A 23,546-nucleotide genomic window follows, 5' to 3' on the forward strand; every position below is an offset into this window, starting at 1 on the left:
CCTAGACACCCCTGGATACTTATTCATCGATTGATTGATTGAGCCTGGGAGTGCCGATGGCTCGTTATCCTCACAAGTTCAGAGTAGTTCAAAGTAAATTTTATTTAATTCCTTTTTTTTTCTTGATTATCTTTTTAGTGTAGTTTTCCCCCCCACATGTAATTGCAGATATACAGTGTTACTGTATATTATAATATTCATTGACGTATACAATAGCATACATTTGTAGAAGAGTAATGACTCGTAATCTGATGTCACCCAGGAGAGGATGAGTTTCCGTTCCTCAGGTTTCTTCCTCATGTCGTCTCAGGAAGTAGAGAGGAGGAAATATGTATTGAACACATCAACATTTTTTTCAGGAAATATATTTCCAATTAGGTAATTCACATGAAATTTGCCTATTGTTTTCTCTGTGACGATGGCATCTGCTACGTCCAAGTGTTTCTGGAGCTCTTTCCGAGTGGTCCTTGGCTGTTGGGCTACTCTTCTGACTATTCTTCTGACTCCCTGGTCAGAAATCTTGCGAGGAGCTACAGTGCATGGCCGGTTGATGACGGAGTGATGTTGCTTCCACTTGCGCTTAATGGCCCCAATAGTGCTTACTGGAGGTTTCAGAAGTTTTGAAATATGTCTGTATCCGATTCCATCAATATGTTTCGCAACAATAAGGTTGCGAAGGTCTTGGGAGAGCTCTTTGCTTTTACCCATCATGAGATGTTTCTTGTGTGACACCTTGGTAATGAAAAGCCTTTTTATAGACCATCAATTTACTAACCCAGCTGATATTAATTTGCACAGATAGGGGGTATAATTACTTACGGATTTCAGCTGATTCCTTACCTTACCTTGCCTTGGAGAACTGCTTTTTCTTAGTGTCTTCAATACTTTTTTCCTGTGTCATTCCACTTTATTACACATAACTATATTTATGGACTTTAATGTTGTGAATTCTTTATATTTGCAGATTTCTTGAGTTAATACTGATGTCTGGTGAAAATTTCATGTGAATAACTTAATCGGAAATATATGTTGCCGCATTCAATACTTATTTCCCCCACTGTATTTCCTTGCCACTGTCACCTCTGGCTTGTTTATCAAGGATCTAAATTTAAATCCATAATCTGATTTCTTTAAAGCTGCACTGTGACAATGTGCATTGTTAAAAGTTCTGTATAATTAAAACTGAATTGAATCGAATCTACACAACCTTAATGAAGACTCACAACTGCAATATTCAGTTTCTCCCTTTACAACTTACAACATTAGCAATTACTAATGCTTATTTTAATATTAGAGTTTTCACAATAATGTTTTCACTTAAGAGGCAAAAACAAGCTATAAAACCACAAAGTCCAAAGAAAAATTGCTTTTTCCATAAGCTTCCCATTCTGATTTACAATCTTCAGTCATTTCCTAATTGATAAACATTGAAAGAACAGGCATTATTAATATCCCATCACAACGAAATGTTCTTTTTTGACCTCACTCTTTAAAATGAAATGAAAATGAAATGAGCAGACCACCAGTTTGAACTTTATTCCAAAAAAGAATTGAAGACATATAATCTAAGTCGTGGCGAGAGATCTGACTTCAGAGTACACACTGTCTTGAGGTGGTTTTCTCCTTTCTCTCCCTCCTTTGCTTTTCTTTTCATTAAAGTGTAAGGCAGCATAATTCAGCTCCACAGAGTCACGGTCCTGTGGGAATGAATATGAAATTACCACACAATTATATAAATAAAAATATAAATAAAAGTTAGACTCATTTCCACTACCTGAGTGCTTTTTTGCTCCGTTCTTCTTCCAGAGCTTTGTCTCTCTGTTAAGAAAAAATAATATAACATATAACATTTGACATAATTTATCCTTTATTTCTAAAGAAAGCCGGTCTAATCATGTGAAGAGATCTGACTTTATCATATTAGTAATACTAGAAAACCCAATTTATTTATTCAAAGCTGTAAATTTGTGATCAGTTTGTCTACTAATGTATTACAAAATCCTATAGAACACTTACTTGTGCGTTGTTTATAATTTCTCCATTTACAGAATAAAACAACTTGAACAGAGATCACAACCACACACATTCCCAAAGCTACAGCGAGGCAGATCACTACAGGATCCACAGATTCTTCTGTAGCACAAAATAAATAAATAAATAAAATAATAATAATAATGATGAAGATGTACTTTATACAGTATATCACACAATTTCATGCAGATATATTAGAAAATATTAACAATACCTCCCTGTGATCATAGCAGTGTTTTAAATATTTACAAACATAGCGATAAGAACAAAGAACTAAAGTAACATCATATCCTTCATTAAATCTTTAAGTAAATGTTCTCCTACCCAAATGTACTCGTGTCCCGTTCCCAAAAATGATCTTCCCACACACGGCCACAGCGCAGTAGTAAGTTCCAGTATCACTGAGGCTGAGGATGTTCTTGGAGAAGTTGTACACACAGGTGTGTGTAGAAGAGCCGCTCTCACACTGATGGCTGCTGTTGTGATGAGTGTAAATGATTTGAGGATGGGATTGTGGTGGAGCAGCTCTGAACCAGAGCACTTGGAGTTCTGCTGATCTGCTCTCAGAGACAACCGAGCACTGCAGAGTCACTGACGCTCCTACAGGAACCGAGTCTGACACGCCATTCTGGAACACTGACACTTTTATATCTCCATCACCTGTTCAGTGTAATATACACAGTGGAAGATCACACTTGCTCCCCTCCTCTCTCCTTTATTGTTTATAAATCATATATATTGTATGTACTGTATATAAGTATTATTGAGTATACACTCTAATTTCTTTGGCTATCTATGGTCAGACTGCAATGTGAAAAAAAAAAAGACTCTCCTGAAGAAATTGAGCTCAACACAGCACTCTCGAGTAGTTATAAATTATGTTTATGCTTATATATAAAATGCATTAGACATTAATACACAGGGACATGTTTTTCACAGGTAAGACAATCTAATGCCCTTTACCTTCTGATTGTATTTTCTCAAAGTAGCATGGTCACACACAAATACGGCTTTATAGTAGAACATTTAACTAGTATGGATTAAAGAAATGTTTAGTCTGCAATGAGAACAAGGTAAGGGACTCCAAACTGCTTTCCAGACATGAAAAGTTTGTCTTATAACTTAAATAAATCTTTAAGTTTTTAGGGTTAAAAATACTATATGTAGTACTTTCTTATAATAAGGTTATGATTATGTTTCTGTAAATCCATGGCAGTATCTAAATGCACTTTAAGTAAAGATAATTAAGATAATGCTAGCCTTTTTTAAATTAATTAATTTTTTAAAAAAGATAATGCTAATAAAATTTTAAATAAATATACCTAGTAAAATAATTCAAAATGAATATCTCTACAGTGCTAAGAATTATTGAGTGTAATGAAAGTTTACAGTAAAGTTTATGGTTCTTACCTTTCACTGATAAAAATGTTCCTTTTCCAAACAATATTATAATTTTTTTTAATCCACAGTAATACACGGCTTCGTCTGATGGTTCCACGTTATTTATTTTCAAAATGCAGCCTTCTTTTAAATTCTCAACAGAAAACCTCGGCGAGTTGAACTGATCTTCAAAACTGGGATTCCGTGCTAATTTATGAACTGTGACCATTGCACGAGGCTCGTGTCCTACTGCTTGTTTGTACCAAGTGATGGCTTCAGTGTCTCCTTCTTCCACTCGAAGGCAATGTAGAGTCACGTTATCTCCAGAAGCTGCAGTGATCACTGGGTTCGGCTGATTGACGATGTTCATTTGTGCAGAATCTAATGTTAGGCGTCACAGAACAAAAAATGTTATATCTAAATGCTACAAGACCTTTAAGACATTCAATAAAATGTTGTATGGCTTCGCTGTTTATATATTTAGCCTCTAGGACCATTTCAGATAGTGAACTAAATAAGAGTTTAAGCAACTAAATGAACCTAGACTGGCCATAACTAGTTTAAATTTTGAAAGTAATGTAATTTATTTAATTGCAATGCTTAAGAAAACCTGCATGTTACAATATAAATGTTGTATATTACAAAACCATGATCACTCACTTGTATAACTTAAAATCACCACTGTAATCCACATCAGCATCACCATCTTAAACCCCAACTTTGTATATGAGCATGTCCTTTCAACAAACTGTCTTATAGTCCAACTGAGCATGAGGGGCGTTACTGAGAGTTTAAAGCATCTGGAGGCTCAGCCCCCTGTCCATTGTATGTGGAGTTCAAGGGTGTCACCTCCAAGGAAGAAACCACTGATGAAAAACAAAACAACAGTACAAATACTATCACTAAATGAATGTTGTGAATGTGAATCGTTGGCCTGAGAAAACCTTCCCATGGTGAAATTTTGACATTTCCCACTAAATATAGTTCTACAAACTAGAGGCTTGCGTAACAAATATGTTTCCTGTTTGTACGTAGCTCAACCACAAGTAAAGTTCCAGTTTGCTTACCTCCAAAAAAATAAATAAATTTGAAGATTACATCTGACTGCATTACAGATGATGATATACACTGTACCGCTCCTGAATACACTGCTCCAACGGTACAAACCACACTGCGAACACTGATTTCAGATAAGACCCAAGTAGAACCTTATGTAGTAGTTCCATCATGAGGCTACACATGTGATTACTTGTGTTTCTCATTGTTCGTTTGAGATATTTTGGCTAAGCACGTCTCTGACCAGGATAAAGCAGTCAGTTACTGAAGATGAATGAATGAATAAATGAGCTTTTGACCATGCTGGTGATCTCCCCCCACATTTTGCCTTTTCTATCACTCAATATGCATTCTCTGAACGTTATTCTTGACATAAAAGCTTGTGTCATACTGTCAGGTCAACTCCTTCCTCAAACTCACCTTCCCAGAATGCACCGTGGCATACAAACATGGCCACTATGGACTACGGACAGCATTTTATTACATGCAGTGCTGTGAAAAAGTATTTTTTCCTGATTTCTTCTGTTTTTCTGTATATCTCATACTAAATAGTTTTAGATCTTCAAACAAAACACAACTTAAAACAAAGGCAGCCTGAGTAAACACACAATACACTTTTTGTTTATTTATTTATTTTATTGAAGCAAAAAAAGTTACCCAACACCTATCACCCATGTGAAAAACTAATTGCCCCCTTAAACTTAAAATCTGGTTGTGCCAGTTTTAGCAGCAATGACTGCAACTAAGTGCTTCTGATGACTTTAGATCAGTCTTTCACTTACTTCTAGGACTAGGATTTACTCCTCCGCTTTGGATCATTGTCGTGCTGTATAATCCAGATGGATTTGAGTTACAATTTACGGACTGAAGACCGGACATTCTCCTTTAGGATTTTCTGGTAGAGAGCAGAATTCATGTTTCCCTCAATTATTACAAGTTGCCCAGACCCTGAAGCAGCAAAGCATCCCCACACCATCACACTTCCTCCACCATGCTTGACCATAGGTATGATGTTGTTTTTGTGGATTTCTGTGTTTGGTTTACGCCAGATGTAACGGGACTCCTGTCTTCCAAACAGTTCAACGTCCTTTTCAATGAGTCATCCATAATAGTTTATGAAAAATTTACATTTTGTGTCCCAAAGCATACACTCAAACCTGTTACCTGAACGAATTCACCCCTATCTACAATTTGGAATATTCCATATGTTACATGACATGTTCTACAGGAAGTTGCATCATTCAAATTTCCTGAAGTTCACAGGAAGAAAAAAAGTCTCTCATTCTATTCTCATATTGTAATATTGACTGATGAGGTCAGTTTAAGAGTACAACCCTGTTGCACAAATTATAGATTGGGAGTAAAGTTTTAATTAGAAAAAAATATCTGTATAAGTGTGTGATGGCAAATATTTGCTCCTTGGATTATTAAAGTAAGAAATGATACAAGAAAGCAACAACAATAATTACAAAATGTAATAGTTGGCAAATTGCTGTGGAATATGAGAAGTACAGCATTTCAGAACATGTTAGGGTTTTAACTTACATGCACAAAAGCAAAAAAAGACAAGATGAACATATTTCTAACATTTTGATGCTAACATTCATAAGACAGCATGAGAGGCAGAATATTTTATGTTTAAAAAAATAAAAAAAAATAAAATTCCACACCATTGACAATGTGTTAAACTGCTTTCTCATGTCACTCTTTGACAGAACCAGTGTTCCAGTGTTTCAGTGATTTTGAGACTTCTAGATCATTCAGCTTTCAGTTTAAATTCAGCCTGAACAATCATTAACAAAACACATCTACAGTACAAATGAAACCTGATAACAGAACTAATGACATTGAATCAGATTAGAGATCAAATCTAAGTTACAGAAGGATGTCGCACATCAGAATATATAATATCTTGAGGTTGTTGTTTCTTCACTCGTCCTCTTTTGGCTCTCCTCTCATTGAAATGTAAGGCAGTGTAATTCACCTCCACAATGTCACAGTCCTGTAGGAATGAATATGAAATTTCAGATGACATTGCTGAATTCTGACTTTTATTACAAAAACTAATTACTTGTTCATTTATAACATCACACGTTCACATATCCTGAATATTTACCTGATCGAGCGTCTTCTCTGTCAGAGAACCTTGTTTGAGTCTCACTGTAGAGAAGAAAATTCACATTTTATGATCGGATCTCTATGGCAAGTATTTTCAGAAGGCGTTATTAACTTCAAGAAAAGGAAAAACAATGCTAGGGAGGGAATGAGTGTTTATAGCTGCTATAATGTAAGTGATAACACAAACTAACTTCTTTTGTGGACATTCCACAACATTAAACGCAACTCTAAGTGAATAAAATGTATGACGTTTCTTAAATTATAAAAATGGTTAGAGATGGAAAATTACTGTGATATAAGCAGGTTAAACACTCCTGGATGTGGTGCTATAAGAAAAATAATGGTAATAAAAATGGTAACAGTAACTCTGTTGTTCATATGTTCCCATAACACTCCTGTTTGACTTCCATATGAACTTAGCGTTCAATAGGTACTAAATCAGCTTTACTAATAAACTCGTGACTCAGTGTGTATAAAGGAAATAATAGAATATTATAATAACTTTGTAATAATATATGAACTTTAATAAAATACATAATGCAGACTTACCAGTGCGTTGGTCACAGTTTTTCCTTTCACAGGTTAGGACAAAGATCAAAGCAAAGATCATGACCACACACACTCCCAAAGCTACAGCGAGGTAGATCACTATAGGATCCACAGATCTCTCTGTCACACAGTAAATATTAATCACACACAATATTAATACTGCTACAACATGTAGACCGTTTAGCAATTTTAGCAATGCTCTAATCATTTGCAACTGCAAATTAACATCAGTAGTTAAAGAAATCAGAAACAAGTACTAGTGGGTTGTTCTGAAAATTCTGGAACATACAATGTAATTGGGCATTTGTTTCAAGATGATGTTTCTCTGGTGGGATATTTAGACATGTTTGGTAGCTGAGTTTTCATTTTCTTTAGAGATTTCTTTCAGAAAATTTAGCTATTCGACTAAAATGTATAAAGTTTATTCAAGAACTTAACTGGGAATTTCTGCCCCATCCACTGTACAGCCCTGACCATAAACCTTCATATTATAATTCTCATATGAACTCAAATATTGGCTCAGTGATTACTTTTATGCTAAATCAGAATTTCTTCAGGTCACTGAAAATGAGACAGAAAAATTATTTGAGATGTAACTTTTGTAAAAAATTAGACAACATTGTACCAGAATTTATTAAATGACCCGATGCAAATGAACACGTATAGAGTAGATAGACAAATAACTACTATGATTTATGAAGAAAAAATGTAATGTCTTACCCAATTGTACTTGTGTCCCGTTCCCAAAAATGATCTTCCCACACACGGCCACAGCGCAGTAGTAAGTTCCAGTATCATTGAGGCTGAGGATGTTCTTGGAGAAGTTGTACACACAGGTGTGTGTAGAAGAGCCGCTCTCACACTGACGGCTGCTGTTGTGATGAGTGTAAATGATTTGAGGATGGGATTGTGGTGGAGCAGCTCTGAACCAGAGCACTTGGAGTTCTGCTGATCTGCTCTCAGAGAGAACTGAGCACTGCAGAGTCACTGATGCTCCTGCAGGAACCGAGTCTGACACGCCGCTCTGGAACACTGACACTTTTACATCTCTATCACCTGTTCAGTGGAATATACACACTGTAAAATCTCATATACTCCCCTCTCCTTTCTTTTATTGTTTATAACTCACATATATGTATGTATGATTCAGTGTACATTCTTAAAAAATGTTTTGCTGTGAATATCTAATATATTTACAATATCTTGATAAATATCTATTTCTAGACTATAATGTGATAATTATTTTATAATCATTAAATAATGAAAAAAATTATAGACTCTACTGAAGAAATGGACCGCAACACAGTACTCTCAGGCACTTATAAACGATTTTTATTCTTATTTATAAAATGCATTAGACATTAATAGGTAAGAAAATCTAATGCAGTTTCCCTTCTGATGATATTTTTTCATAGTAGCATAGAAAGTGTCACATATAGTATAATTGCTGCTTTATAGCATAACAAGTAACTAATATGGATTAAAGAAATGTTCAGTCTGCAATAGGAACAAGGTAAGGGACTGCAGACTGCTTCCCAGTCATGAATAGTTTGTCTTATCACTTAAATAAAACTGTTTTTAGGGTTAGAAACTAATATGTACTTTCTTATAATAAGGTTATGATTATGTTTCTGTAAATTCATGGCAGTATCTAAATGCACTTTATGTAAAGATAATGAAGATTTTAAGATAATGCAAATAATAAAACTGACCTTGTAAAATAATTTTAAATGAATATCATTACAGTGCTAAGAATTATTGAGTGCAATTAAAGTTTATCTTACCTTTCACAGATAAAAATGTTCCTTTTCCAAATGCTATTGCAAACTTTTTTAATCCACAGTAATACACGGCTTCGTCTGATGGTTCCACATTAGTAATTTTCAAATTGCAGCTTCCTATTAAATTCTCCACGGTAAACCTTGGCGAGTTGAACTGATCTTCAAAAATGGGATTTTTTACTACTTTCTGGACTGTGACCATTGCATGAGGCTCATGTCCTAATGCTTGTTTGTACCAAATGATGGGATCAGTGTCTCCTTCTTCCACTCGAAGGCAATGTAGAGTCACGTTATCTCCAGAAGCTGCAGTGATCACTGGGTTCGGCTGATTGACGATGTTCATTTGTGCAGAATCTAGTGTTAGGCGTCACAGAACAAATATTTTTTATATCCAAATGCCCCAAAACCTTTAAGACTTTCAATAAAATGTCGTACGGCTTTGCTGGTTATACATTTAGCCACTAGGACTATTTCAAATAGTGAACTAAATAAGAGTTTAAGCAACTAAATGAACCTAGACTGGCCATAACTACTTTAAATTTAATAAATAATGTAATTTATTTAATTGCAATTCTTAAGAAAACCTGCATGTTACAATATAAATGTTATACATTACAAAACCATGATCACTCACTTGTATGACTAAAAAGCAGCACTGTAATCCACATCAGCATCACCATCTTAAACCCCAACTTTGTATATGAGCATGTCCTTTCAACAAACTGTCTTATAGTCCAACTGAGCATGAGGGGCGTTACTGAGAGTTTAAGGCATCTGGAGGCTCAGCCCCCTGACCAGTGTATGTGGGGTCGGGGCGTCACCTCCAAGGTGAAAACAAAACAAAACAACAGTACAAATACTATCACTAAATGAATGTTGTGAATGTGAATGGTTGGCTTGGGAAAACCTTCCCATGGTGAAATTTTGACATTTTCCACTAGGCTTGAGTAATAAAAATATACATTCCCTTCTTGTATGTAGCTCAACCACAAGAAAAGTTCCAGCATTATAAAGTCTGCTTACCACCAAAAAAGGAAAAGAAATGACATTTGAAAAAAATTCCATCTCACTGACATTTTACGCCCTCATATAAAGACATCAGAATATGATTGACATTTTACTGCTCCTGAACCCACTGCTCCAACAGTACAAACCACACTGTGAACACCAATTTCAGATAAGACACAAGTGGAACCTTATGCAGTAGTTCGATCATCAAGCTACACAAATTCTTACTTGTGTTTGCCAATTTTTTGTTCGAGATATTTTGGCTAACTACATCTCTGACCAGGATAAAGCAATGAATTTCTGAAGATGATCAAATTAATTAATAAACTTTTGACCATGCTGGTGATTTTTACCCACATTTGACCTTTTCTACCACTCAATATGCATTCTCTTAACATTATTCTTGACATAACAGCTTATGCCATACTGTCAGGTCAACTTGTTCTCCAAACTCAACTTCCCAGAATGCACCGCAGCATACAAACATGGCTGCTATGGACGACAATCGCCAGCACAACACTCAACTGACCCTGAACCAGCTGAAAGCAGCCTTCACCACAGCTCCCATACTGAAACACCCTGACCTGTTAAAACCCTTCAGTGTAGAAGTGGATGCTTCAGAAACAGGAGTACGAGATGTCTTATCACAAAGATTTGGAGAAAAGCCCAAGCTTCATCCAGTGTTCTATTTCGTCAAAACACTCACCCAAGCTGAACAGAGAACTGTTGGCTGTAAAACTGACCCTTTGGGAGTTTCGTCACTGGCTAAAGGGGGCCGCTCATTCATTCACCATTTTTACTGGCCATGAAAACCTTGAATACCTCAAAACTGTGAAACATCTTAACCCTCGCCAGGCCCGATGGTCACTGTTCTTCACTTGGTTCCAGTTCACCCTCTCCTATCGACCTGGCTCCAAAAATACTAAAGCTGATGCCCTGCATGCAGCCTGTCCTCATAAAAGCAGTGAGGGTGCTCATTCTGCCTCCATATTGTTTATGGGAGCTATTACCTGTGAACCAGACTGAGCTTATCGCCTGCACCCCTCCACATCAGGTTCCTTGTCCATGTAAATCGTTCCCATTCACCCACTCACACACACACTGGCCACTGGCCACCCAGGGACCCAACGTACTTACTACCTGCTATGAGACAGGTACTGGTGGTGCAACATGCTCGCTGGTGGCCCAACATGCTCGCATGCTCATGTTTCCTTCTGTTCTGCCTGTGCCCAAGCCAAGGTCCCCCAAACTCTGCCAGCTACCAAGGTGCTGCCCCTGCCCATATCATAGAGGTCCTGGTCACACATTGCTATAGATTTCATTACTGATCTTCCAGAGTCACAGGGCCACACCACTTTAACTCCTCTTTAACCATGTATTCAGTTTTTTTTTGGATGTCAGAGGACATTATGAGTGACAGAGGCACTCAATTCACCTTTCAAGTTTGGGCCAGTTTCATAGGCAAGCTAGGGGTAACTGTCAGCAAAACCTCTGGATACCACCCACAGACCAACAGACAGGTGGAGAGGGCCGACCAGGAGATCAGCCACTGCTTGAGAACATTCTGTGCTAACAACCAAGAGGATTGGTCCTGGGTTCTGCCTTTGGCAGAATATGCTCAGAACTCACAATGACACTCGAAAACCCAACTCACTCCCTTTCAGTGCATACTTGGGTATGTGACCCCGCTATTTCCCTGTAATGCCAACCTGACCGATTCACCAGCAGTAGATAACTGGTTCCAAAGGAGTGAACAAGTATGGGAACAAGTACCCATCAATGCTTGAAACAAGTAGCTCAGTCCATTAAAGAAACCACTGACTAGCTTTGAGGAGAGAACCCTCATTATCAACCCAGGGACAGAGTCTGGTTAGCCACTAAGGACTTCTGTCCACTCCAAGCCTGTCAGAAACTAAGCCCCAGGACTATTTTGGCCCTATCAAATCCTGAAACAAACAAAGTTACATTTAAACTAGACCTGCCACACCACTGCCACGCCACTGCCACATGGTTCCTTTGTTGCATCTTTCCTGCCTGAAACCCATAATACCAGGACCCCTAGCCACTGACATGCCTCAAGACACCCATCCAGCTCCCCTTGACATTAATGGCCAGTAAGCATATTTAGTCAAAATGATGCTCAGATACTCAGGCCTAGAGAAGCAATGCTGGGTACCTGCACAAGTCATTCTTGACCCCAACCTGTGCCAGTAGTTCCATGTCAACCATGCCCAGGTCCACGACCTAGGGGGAGGCCCAGAAAGAGTAGTGCTCCTGGAGTGAGCCCTTTGGGTGGTGGGGGTATCTCTGACAGGTCAACTCCTTCCTTGAACTCAACTTTCCAAACATACCGCGCCATACAAACATGGCCTCTACGGACTACAATCCCCAGCACAACACTCAAACAGGACGTTCATCATCTCATGAGTTTTGATCATACACACACACACACACACACACACATGTTTTCAATTACACTCACACCCTATGTAAACAGACCTTGGTCATTCAATCAGTGCAAAGTAATGCTCAGTGTGCATAACCTGAGCTTACCAATTCTTTTATGCATTGATTGTTATCCTGTTTTTTTTTTTTTATTAATTTTTAAATTTTTAAATTTTATTTATTTATTTATTTTTTTCTGTTTTTGCTTCCTGGTTTTTTGTCCTGGTCTCTGACACTTGATGCTGTTTGTTACTCACCTGAACCCTTGCCTGTTTTTTGACCTTGAACTTGACTCATGTTTTAGAATTATGTATGAAAAGTAAAGGTAAAAGACATTTTAAACACAGGTAAAGTGAGTGTCCTTCACAATGACCAACTGTATGTGCACATGTCACATCAATAAATGGTTAAATAATTAAAAAACTTCTGCAGCTCTTAGAAAACAGTATTTTTGCATGTCGTCTATGAATACACTTTACGTTACCTTAAATATATTAATTAAATTCTTATTTTCTGCATTAATGCGTCAACCTATTTATAATCTCATCCATGAAACATCCTTTTCTACGAGTCATACATCATAGGTTATGAAAAATTTACATTTGTGTCCGAAAACACACCCAACCCTGTTACCTTGAACAACATGCAAGAGTCAGTCGAGCCTTAATAAGCCTTACACTGGATGCACAGATTTCTAACATTTTGATACTAATATTCATAAGGCAGCATTAGAGTATAATATTTTATGCCCCCCCCACACACACCCTTAACAATGTCTTAAACTCCTTTCTCATGTCACTCCTTGACAGAACCAGTTTCAGTGATTTTGAGAATTCGATATCATTCAGCATTCAGTTTAAATTCAGTCGGAACAATCATTAACAAAACATATCTAATACCTGATAACAGAACTAATGACATTGAATCAGATTAGAGATCAAATCTAAGTTACAGAAGGACATCGCACATCAGAATATATAATATCTTGAGGTTGTTGTTTCTTCACTCGTCCTCTTTTGGCTCTCCTCTCATTGAAATGTAAGGCAGCGTAATTCAGCTCCACACTGTCACAGTCCTGTAGGAATGAATATGAAATTTCAGATGACATTGCTGAATTCTGACTTTTATTACAAAAACTAATTGCTTGTTCATTTATAACATCACGCGTTCACATATCCTGAATATTTACCTGATCGAGCGTCTTGTCTGTCAGAGAACCTTGTTTGAGTCTCACTGTAGAGAAGAAAATTCACATTTTATGATCAGATCTCTATGGTGAGTATTTTCAGAAGGCGTTATTAACTTCAAGAAAGGAAAAACAATGCTAGGGAGGGAATGAGTGTTTATAGCTGCTATAATGTAAGTGATAACACAAACTAACTTCTTTTGTGGACATTCCACAACATTAAATGCAACTTTGAGCGAATAAAAATTATGACGTTTCTTAAATCATAAAAACGTTTAGAGTTGGCAAATTACTGTGATATAAGCAGGATAAACACTCCTGGATGTGGTGCGATAAGAAAAAAAATCATCTTCAAGATGGTCACAGTAACTCCGTAGATCACGTTTTCCTATGAACTTAGATAGAGTTTAAAATAAAGTACTAAATCAGTACTAATTTCTGTACTAAACTCATGACTCAGTGTGTATAAGGGAAATAATAGAATATTATAATAACTTTGTAATAATATATGAACTTTAATAATAGACATAATGCAGGCTTACCACTGCGTTGTTTACAGTGTCTCCCTTCACAGGTTATGACAAAGATCAAAGCAAAGATCACGACCACACACACTCCCAAAGCTACAGTGAGGTAGATCAGTACAGGGTTCACAGATCTCTCTGTCACACAGTAAATATCACAATATCAATACTGCTACAACATGTAGACTTTGACTATTTTAGCAACTGCAAATTAACATCAGTAGTTAAAGCAATCAGAAACAAGTACTAGTGGAAAATTCTGGAACATACAATGTAATTGTGCATTTGTTTTAATTCAACTAAAATGTATATGGTTTATTCAAGAACTTAACTGGGAATTTCTACAACAGCCCTGACCATAAACCTTCATATTCTCAAATAATGAACTCAAATAACGGCATAATGGTTACTTCTGTGCTACACCAACACAATCCTTCAGGAAAATGAGACAGAACAATGATTTAAGATGTCGGTTTTGTGAAGTTAGATAACATTGTTCCAGAATTTATTGGATGGCTCAATACAAGTAAATAGGCATAGAGTAGATAGACAAATAACTACTATGGTATGTAGTCTGATTTATGAATGAAAAAATTGTACTTCCTACCCAACTGTATTTGTGACCCGTTCCCGAAAATGATCTTCCCACACACGGCCACAGCGCAGTAGTAAGTTCCAGTATCATTGAGGCTGAGGATGTTCTTGGAGAAGTTGTACACACAGGTGTGTGTAGAAGAGCCGCTCTCACACTGATGGCTGCTGTTGTGATGAGTGTAAATGATTTGAGGATGGGAATGTGGTGGAGCAGCTCTGAACCAGAGCACTTGGAGTTCTGTTGATCTGCTCTCAGAGAGAACCGAGCACTGCAGAGTCACTGACGCTCCTGCAGGAACCGAGTCCGACACGCCGCTCTGGAACACTGAGACACTTAAATCTGGTTTACCTGTTCAGTGTAATATTATATAATACATTTAATATGCAGTTCAGAAAGCACCTGCTGTCAATTATAGCATTTTATACCATAGCGCTGTTGAACTCTCAAATCTGATTGACCAGAATATGTTGAGGATAATTAATGAGGATAATTTAATAAGTATTGCATGCACAACTAAATAACTTCATGCCCTGAGACATGCTGAGTCTGCTGGAGGAACCGAGACCAACAGGGCACTCTAGAGAGCTGACATGTACAGTAATGTTTATAATCAATATTATATAAAATACAAAATATAAATATAAAATATTATCATCAGCAACATGTGAAGCCTTTTTGAACTAGGCTAGTATGTATGAAAACACTAATAAAATACTACTCCACCTATTCGGTTATTTAATAAATAATACATTTGGTGCTTTTTACAAAAGGAAAAATATACATGCAACAATAACAATTATTTAAATGATTTAAAGGAGCTGTGTACATTAAAATTCTTACCTTTCACTGATAAAAAAGTTCCTGTTCCAAACTCTTTTATGTAGTTTAGAGTGCCACAGTAATACATGGCTTCATCTGATGGTTCCACTTTGGCGATTTTTAAATGGCAGCTCATTTTTTCTTTCTCAATGCTGAATTTTGGTGGCTTGAATTCATCTTCGTAATTGGGATCAAGATGAACTGTGACCATTACACAAGGCTCATTTCCTACTTTTTGCTTGTACCAAATGATGGCTTCAGTATTTTCCTCACCCAGTCGAAAGCAGTGCAGAGTCACATTATCACCCACATCAGCAGTGATCATTGGGTTCGGCTGATTGATGCGGTTTCTCTGAGCAGAATTTGCTGTTAATAGGTATAGAACAAAACATGTCACACAATAGCACCTTATTCTACCTATAATACAAAGAGATTGTCATTAGTGTACTACGTGCACTTACATTTGAGCAAGAAAAAAAAAAATATATATTTTTTTATAACAACCAATAAATTGTTATAATATGGTAATATGTTGACAATCCTATGGTATACGATGCATATGATTAACAACCAAGAAAACCACCCACACTTACCAAATTTATTAAAAAGCATCACTGTAATCCACACCAGTGTCATCATCTTCACAGCATGTCTCCTCATGCTAAATAAGGTCAATCTCACTTTGTGGCAAAGATTTATGATGTGGAACTCTGACATCACAGAATTTTCCACATATGATCTAGACTAGCATGATAGCAGCAGTAGATAACTGACTGTAGCTCCTCCTCACACTTTCTTTTCTGAACCTTTCCTCAAATAGGAATTGAAACCTTTTAAGCAACTGACATGAAAAACAAAAATAAAGAAATAAAGTGCGCAAGCCTTTCTGAAAATGTCTTTAAAAAAAAAAAATTATTTTATTATTCTTTTAGTGTTGAGAAAAGTAATATCTGAGCTTTTTTTTTTTTTTTTTTTTTTTGCAGCCATGTGACCAATACTTAGGACGGTGTCTCGACAGCATTTAAAAGCAGTTTTCGAGTGAATCCGGAAATACGGAATTGCAAGTTGTTGTTGAGAGTTAGTTTTTAGATCGATGAACCTGAATGGCAGTTCAGTAAATAATATTATACAATCTTATCTGTACTTTTGAAATGCTCATTCTCAAACCCCATGCTTTATATTAAACATTTATTATATTACTATTACTTTAATTCTGTTTAATTAAGTTTCATTTATATGGTGTGTTTAACAGTGGATAATAGCCATGTTTCCATCCACCTATTTTTATGCGCATTTTGGATTATCATATATATAAAAAAACACTGGATGGAAATGCCAAGATGCGCATAAATTCTAAAAATGTGCATAAAAAGCTTATGCGCTCAATTAAGTCGGATAAATTCTTTATCTGATAAGAAGACGTGCGCATACATTACGATGGAAACACATTTATAGAATAAATTTCTCCATGCAGATCATCAGCGAGTGCCTGTAGAATGATTGAGGGCCAACCCTTTCTGTTCAAGTAATTCCTGTAGCCCTTAGCGGGAGACAAAATAGGGATACGGGTTCCATCCAGAACTCCATATACTTGTGGTACATAATGATAATGAGTCTTTACTGATCACATATACATATGCACAGTGCAATTCTTTTCTTCACATACCCCAGCATGTTAGGAGGATGGGGTCAGAGCACAGGGTCAGCCATGATACAGCACACAAAAGAGATTTTATGGCCTTGCTCAAGGGCCCAACAGTGGCAGCTTGGCAGTGCTGGGGCTTGAACACCCGACCCTCTGATCAGTAATCGAGTGCCTTAACCGTCAAGCCACCACTGCCCTTGGTGTACATGGTGGGTGGTGTAGTTGTGTTCAGCTATCTCACTTGTCTCAGCCAGGTCAGGTAATTTTATGTAGTTGCTCATCATCTGTACACGAATGGCCCGACACACAGAATACACACAACTGTGGTTATGCTGACGCCAAATGTCTCCCCCCACAACTCTGTATTCGGTGCATGTGGCCAACTTATACAGCGCAAATGGCAATACGTTTTTCTAATCCATAGTCTGTCATCAAAGTGGTTCAGTATAATTACCTCCCAGAACTGTCTTGCACGACTGCGTTCCCAAAGAGCAGGCTCCCGCCTCCGAACGCAAGATAACATGACCGCGTTTATTGTGTTTCATTTTGTAATTTATTATATATGAAAAAAGGCCCACAGTGGCTTCTCCTACTGCAGCAAATTCATTTTTCTTTTTGATATTGATCCTCTTCTGGGTGAAACTGAATAGTCTGAAGAGTCATTACTCGTTCACAGTATGTCAAGCAGTACTGAATGTGTTGAAAGGATCTTCAGTATGAGCCATAGAGATGTTGTTTTGGTTTTAGCTTTAAATCTATAGAATCCAAGTGAAGTATCCACTGAATACTGAATAAACTGCAGTGTGAACTGCTTTCAGTGAGTGAAATCTATAGGCTATCCAAGGAAGAACATTCATAGCTATCTTTAAGGTATCCGTGTGGTACTGTCCACAGCAATCTCATGGCAAACAATCTTCAGGCTATCTACAGTATATGGGGCCATCCTCAGCAGCAGTGATTGATTCTCAGAACCCTCCAGACCTGCGCCTTTACCTAAGAGAGAAGATGTTAACAACAGGCTTGATTAAACAAATAGGTTTTTGCCTAGCGTTAAAGACTGAGATCAAAAACACTAATTGGAAAGTCGTTCCATCGCTGTGTAAGAAAGGGCTTTGTAAGAAAAAGCTCTACCTCTTGCTGTAATCTTCATTATTCTAGGTACCAACAAAGAGGCTGTATATTTTGATTGTATTACTATAATGCTTAATTTTTCAACCTACATAATGACATATTGTCAATAGTCTTTATTAATATTTGCGATTCATGAGTCTAGTGATTAATTTATCATTATGAGCAAGATGTTTATACTTTTAAAGACTATTTTCAATAAGTAAGGAATAAAACATAATTACCACAATGGTGTGGTGTGATGCTGCACGATGCAAAGCAAAATTTGTGTTAATGCAGCAATTTGACCACGATACAATTTATTTTGTTATTATTGAGCAACACCTCATGATTTTTAACCATTTATAATTACAATTAATGTTGTGGAATGTTTGCAAAAATAAGTTAGTTCCTGCTATTATTTGCATGATAGCAGCTATCAACATTCATTCCCAAGATTTTGGAACTTGGCTGTTGGGATGTGGGTCCATTCACCTACAAAAGCATTAGTGAGGTCAAGACTGATGTCAAGTGAGGAGGCCTGGGGTGCAGTCGGTGTTCCAGTTCATCTCAAAGGTGTTCAGTGAGGTTGAAGTTACAGTTCTGTGTAGGCCTTTTGAGTTGTTCCTCTCCTACCTTCACAAATCATGTCTCATGGAGCTCACTTTGTACACAGGGCCATCATGCTGGAACAGATTTGGGCCCTTGATTCCAGTGAAGGGAAATGTAATGTTATAGCATACCAAGAAATTCTTTACAATTGTGTGCTTTCAACTTTGTTGCAACAGTTTGGGGAAGAATCACATATAGGTGTGGTCAGGTGTCCACAGACCTTTGGCCGTATAGTGTATGTTTAATTAATAATAATAATAATACATCAAAGAACACCGAAAAAAAAAAAAAACCCAGAATGTTGGGCAAGAAAGTAAGTAAAGAAAATATATAAAGTAAAATTGCTACTAATATTTTAGTAAAACTTATTTGAATAATAAACTTGAAAAAACAAGGTTTCAACAACAATGACAATGAAAAAATATACATTAGGTTTCCAGATTAATAGTCACTAGATAGTATCGGTATCTGTGTTCAGTTCTCATACAGGAAGTAGACGTGGCCTAAATAAGAAGGATTAAAATTTATTTTATTCTGAATCCTAATGCTATGCCTTCAGAAACACTGAAAACAAACCTGAGGGCTCCTGGAAAAAAAAACATTTTCTAACTTTTTGAATCTAATATTCATAGCAATCCATAAGGCAGGGTAACTGCCTTTAATTTAAAAAACAAACAAACAAACAAAAAACAACCAATATCTTAAGTTGAACCTAACCTAACTGAAACTGCTTTCTCATGTCACTCCTTGACAGATCCAGTGTTCCAGGGTTTCAGTGATTTTGAGACTTCTAGTTTAAATTCAACCTGAACAATCATTAATAAAAACACAAATGAAACTGATAACAGAACTAATGACACTGAATCAGATTAGAGATCAAATCTACGTTACAGAAAGACCTTGCACATCAGAATATATAATGTCTTGAGGTTGTTGTTTCTTCACTCGTCCGCTTTTGGCTCTCCTCTCATTGAAATGTAAGGCAGCGTAATTCAGCTCCACATTGTCACAGTCCTGTAGGAATGGATATTAGATCATCAAACTTTAGAATTATTACACTTTTAGTGGAAATCCTTAAAAAGCATTCGCATGTACCTACATATGCTGAATATTTACCTGATTGAGGGTCTTTTCCGTCACAGAACCTTGTATGCATCTCACTGTAGAAAAGTAAAGAGAAGATTACAAGGGCATCTCTACAGTGAGACCTGCTTTTCATCTAGAATCATTTTTTAAATTTTATTTTACTTCCTATGTCCAGAAAGTGTTGATTAATTTTCTATAACAACAGTTCTGACAGTAGTGCAGTTACAAATCATAGCTTTATTTGCATTTATTCTTATTAACTTCAAAAGACAGAACATGAGAGGCTGGTGAGGCAAACAATTGTTTATAGCTGCTATAAACAATGTTTCATATTATTAAATGCAACTATAAATGGATAAAAATTTATGAGCTGTTATTCTTTTAATAAATGAAAAATAAATTGATTGGAAATTGCCGTGGTATGAGGAATAAAACAGTTTAGGATATGCGGTTATTGGAAAATAACTAAAACTTCAGAGTGGTAACAGTAACTCTGCTTTGTACCAGATCAGTATATGTAATAAACTGGAACATGGTGTATATATTGCCATATTTGTAGATACAGTGAACTAACAGACTCATGACTCAGTGTATATAAAGAAAATAATCTAATATTTAAAAAGCTTGTAAATAAAAGCTTGCAATAATATAATAACTTAAATAATAGCCAAAATGTCGACTTACCCCTGCGTTGTTCAAAGTGTCTCCGTCCACAGGTTATGACAAAGATCAAAGCAAAGATCACGACCACACACACTCCCAAAGCTACAGCGAGGTAGATCACTACAGGATCCACAGATCTCTCTGTCACACAGTAAATATCATGATATTAATACTGCTACAACATTTAGACACAAAAGAAACTGATCAGTTATGTAAGCAGTTCAAGAAATCAGAAAATAAGAAATAATGGGTTTTTCAATAAATATCACAATATCAATACTTCTACAGCTAAAAACTATGAAAATCTTATGAGTGTTGGAATTATTTACAAACTCAAATTATTTACAAATTAATTACACAAATTACACACTAATTACACATTACACTCATTTTAATTGGGTTGAAAAAAATGAAAAAAAAAATGTTGCAACTGTAGAAATACTGATTTTGAGATCGTTACTGGGAATTTAAATGCCACGTTCACCATACAGTACGGCTCTGACCATGTCCTTTCATAATTGTTTCTGCTCTTATATGAACTCAAATATCAAAATCAGTGGTTACTTCTACACTAAACCAACTCATTTCTTCAGGTTATTGACAATGATAGAACAATGAGATGTAGGTTTTGTGGAAAAATATAAATATTTGTAATTTGACAACATTGTGCCAGAACGTTGGAGGTAAAAGCCAAATAATGAATACATACTCTAATTTATCAGCAAAACATCATACTTCTTACCCAACTGTACTCGTGTCCCGTTCCCAAAAATGATCTTCCCACACACGGCCACAGCGCAGTAGTAAGTTCCAGTATCACTGAGGCTGAGGATGTTCTTGGAGAAGTTGTACACACAGGTGTGTGTAGAAGAGCCGCTCTCACACTGATGGCTGCGGTTGTGATGAGTGTAAATGATTTGAGGATGGGATTGTGGTGGAGCAGCTACGAACCAGAGCACTTGGAGTTCTGCTGATCTGCTCTCAGAGAGAACCGAGCACTGCAGAGTCACTGACGCTCCTGCAGGAACCAAGTCCGACACGCCACTCTGGAACACTGACACTTTTACATCTCCATCACCTGTTCAGTGTAATAGCTTAGTAAGGCCCTAGTTTTTTTTTTATGCCTACAGTATTATAATATAATATACACACCATCATACATGTAAAAATAAATTTGATGTTTAAGAAAAGGACAAATAAAACTAATTAAAATGAAGCTATGCATATAAAAATTCTCACCTTTCACTGCTAAAAATGTTCCCTTTCCAAACCTTATAAAAAATTTTCTATATCCACAGTAGTACACGGCTTCATCTGATGGTTCCACATTAGCAATTTTCAAATGGAAGCCTTTTTCTTTTATTTCTTTCTCAATACTGAATTTTGGTGGATTGAATTCTTTCTCATAACTGGGTTCATGCTGAACTGAGACCATTACATGAGGTTCATGTCCGACTTTTTGTTTGTACCAGACGATGGAATGGGTATTTTCCTCTCCCAGTCGAAAGCAGTGCAGAGTCACGTTCTCACCCACATGAGCAGTGATCATTGTGTTCGGTTGATTGACGCCCTCGCTCTGTGTAGAATCTGCTGTTTGGAGTTTACGCAGAAAACATCAACAAATGCACCCAAAATTTATTCCACCTATAATACACATAGATTTCCTTTGGTGTAAAAATAAAATGTTGTTTGTCTTTAAATAAATTCCTGCTACCAGTATTTATGGAGATATACAACAGTGTTTGAAAGTAGGTTTCAAGCAAATCTGTTTTTTTTTCTTCCTAGCAAGAAATAACAACCTAATAAACTGGCCATTCAGTGTATAATGCTATATAATCATAGCTGAACTTTTCGAACACTTAATCGTTCAGCCTGCACAATGATCCTTATTACAGCAACATGCATGTTATCAGAAAACTACAAAATGGTCCACACTTACCAATTTTATTAAAAAGCATCGCTGTAATCCACATCAGCATCATCATCTTCAGTCTGAGGTCTGTGTATAACATGTCTCCTCTTGCCACACTGTCAGATGGTCAAACTGAGCACATGGCACTTTGTGCAAAATATTTATGACGTGAAACTCTGACATCACAGAATTTTCCACATACGGTCTACACTAGAAAGCAGACAGCGGTAGATACCTGACTGTGGCCCCTCTTCACACTTTTTTTTTGATCCTTGCTGTGGTTTTGATTTAGTTTTTATATCAAAGAACCTAATAAACTGGCAGTTCAGTAAATTATGTTGTTTTTTTTTTTTTTTTTTAAAGAATGAAATCTTATCTGAACTGTTCAAATACAAATTCTAAAACCTCAGGTTTTAATAGGCTTTTAAAATAATATATAATACTATAATGTTTAGTTTTTAACATGCACTGTCATAGTGTCAGTGGTCTTCTATTAATAATTGCAGTTAATGATTCTATTAAACTCAATTAAAATTATGGCTAAGATCAAGTATTTTTAATGCTTTTAAATATTATTTTCAAAAAGTAAGGAATAAAACATGATGGGGTGAGCTGTAATAGGAAATGAATCCCATTATTTTAGTGGACCATATGGAGCAGCAACCATATAAATAAAGGCACTTTTTTTTTTTTTTTGTAAATTTAAGACAACAAGAACAACAACAAACCTGACTAGAGTGCAACCTATTTATATCTGTATTCTGTCTTTGTATTCAGTTACAGTGTCCTCCACTAATATTGGCACCCTTGGTAAATATGAGCAAAGAAGGCTGTGAAAAATTGTGTTCATTGTTTAAACTTTTGATTTTTTTGAAAAAAAAAAATCACAAAAATATTCTGCTCTCATGGATATCAAACAATTGCAAAAACAACACAGGTTTAACAAAAAAATATCTTTGTTAAATATAGGTATTCAGCAATTATTGGCACCCGTATGAATTCATATGAGAAAAATATATTTGAAGTACA

At 36.4% G+C, this 23,546-nt stretch overlaps 4 protein-coding genes across 4 annotated transcripts; all 4 read right to left on the bottom strand.

Annotated features, from left to right (window-relative positions):
* Nucleotides 1-1,297: 1,297 nt before the first annotated feature.
* On the bottom strand, nt 1,298-4,918 carry LOC128612018 (uncharacterized). Its single transcript, XM_053631918.1, has 6 exons — nt 4,072-4,918; nt 3,442-3,792; nt 2,356-2,691; nt 2,017-2,133; nt 1,775-1,818; nt 1,298-1,697 (listed from the first exon to the last, which is right to left on the bottom strand). Exons 1-6 carry the CDS (start codon nt 4,181-4,183, stop codon nt 1,566-1,568), a joined length of 1,092 nt encoding a protein of 363 aa, XP_053487893.1. The 5' UTR covers nt 4,184-4,918; the 3' UTR covers nt 1,298-1,565.
* A 1,696-nt stretch (nt 4,919-6,614) lies between these two features.
* LOC128612038 (uncharacterized) lies at nt 6,615-9,609 on the bottom strand. The gene is made up of 4 exons (XM_053631942.1): nt 9,550-9,609; nt 8,901-9,269; nt 7,855-8,190; nt 6,615-7,254 (listed from the first exon to the last, which is right to left on the bottom strand). The coding sequence occupies exons 1-4, from the start codon at nt 9,593-9,595 to the stop codon at nt 7,049-7,051; spliced, it is 957 nt and encodes a 318-aa protein (XP_053487917.1). The 5' UTR covers nt 9,596-9,609; the 3' UTR covers nt 6,615-7,048.
* A 3,589-nt stretch (nt 9,610-13,198) lies between these two features.
* Nucleotides 13,199-16,367, bottom strand: LOC128611968 (uncharacterized). Its single transcript, XM_053631864.1, has 6 exons — nt 16,086-16,367; nt 15,514-15,858; nt 14,686-15,021; nt 14,097-14,216; nt 13,558-13,601; nt 13,199-13,443 (listed from the first exon to the last, which is right to left on the bottom strand). Exons 1-6 carry the CDS (start codon nt 16,207-16,209, stop codon nt 13,312-13,314), a joined length of 1,101 nt encoding a protein of 366 aa, XP_053487839.1. The 5' UTR covers nt 16,210-16,367; the 3' UTR covers nt 13,199-13,311.
* Nucleotides 16,368-18,592: 2,225 nt separating this feature from the next.
* Nucleotides 18,593-23,172, bottom strand: LOC128611972 (uncharacterized). The gene is made up of 6 exons (XM_053631867.1): nt 22,545-23,172; nt 21,845-22,195; nt 21,348-21,683; nt 20,627-20,746; nt 19,973-20,016; nt 18,593-19,870 (listed from the first exon to the last, which is right to left on the bottom strand). The coding sequence occupies exons 1-6, from the start codon at nt 22,615-22,617 to the stop codon at nt 19,739-19,741; spliced, it is 1,056 nt and encodes a 351-aa protein (XP_053487842.1). The 5' UTR covers nt 22,618-23,172; the 3' UTR covers nt 18,593-19,738.
* Between the last annotated feature and the right edge of the window lie 374 nt (nt 23,173-23,546).

This window comes from Ictalurus furcatus, chromosome 8 (assembly GCF_023375685.1).
Source record: "Ictalurus furcatus strain D&B chromosome 8, Billie_1.0, whole genome shotgun sequence".
Taxonomy (NCBI): Eukaryota; Metazoa; Chordata; class Actinopteri; order Siluriformes; family Ictaluridae; genus Ictalurus; species Ictalurus furcatus.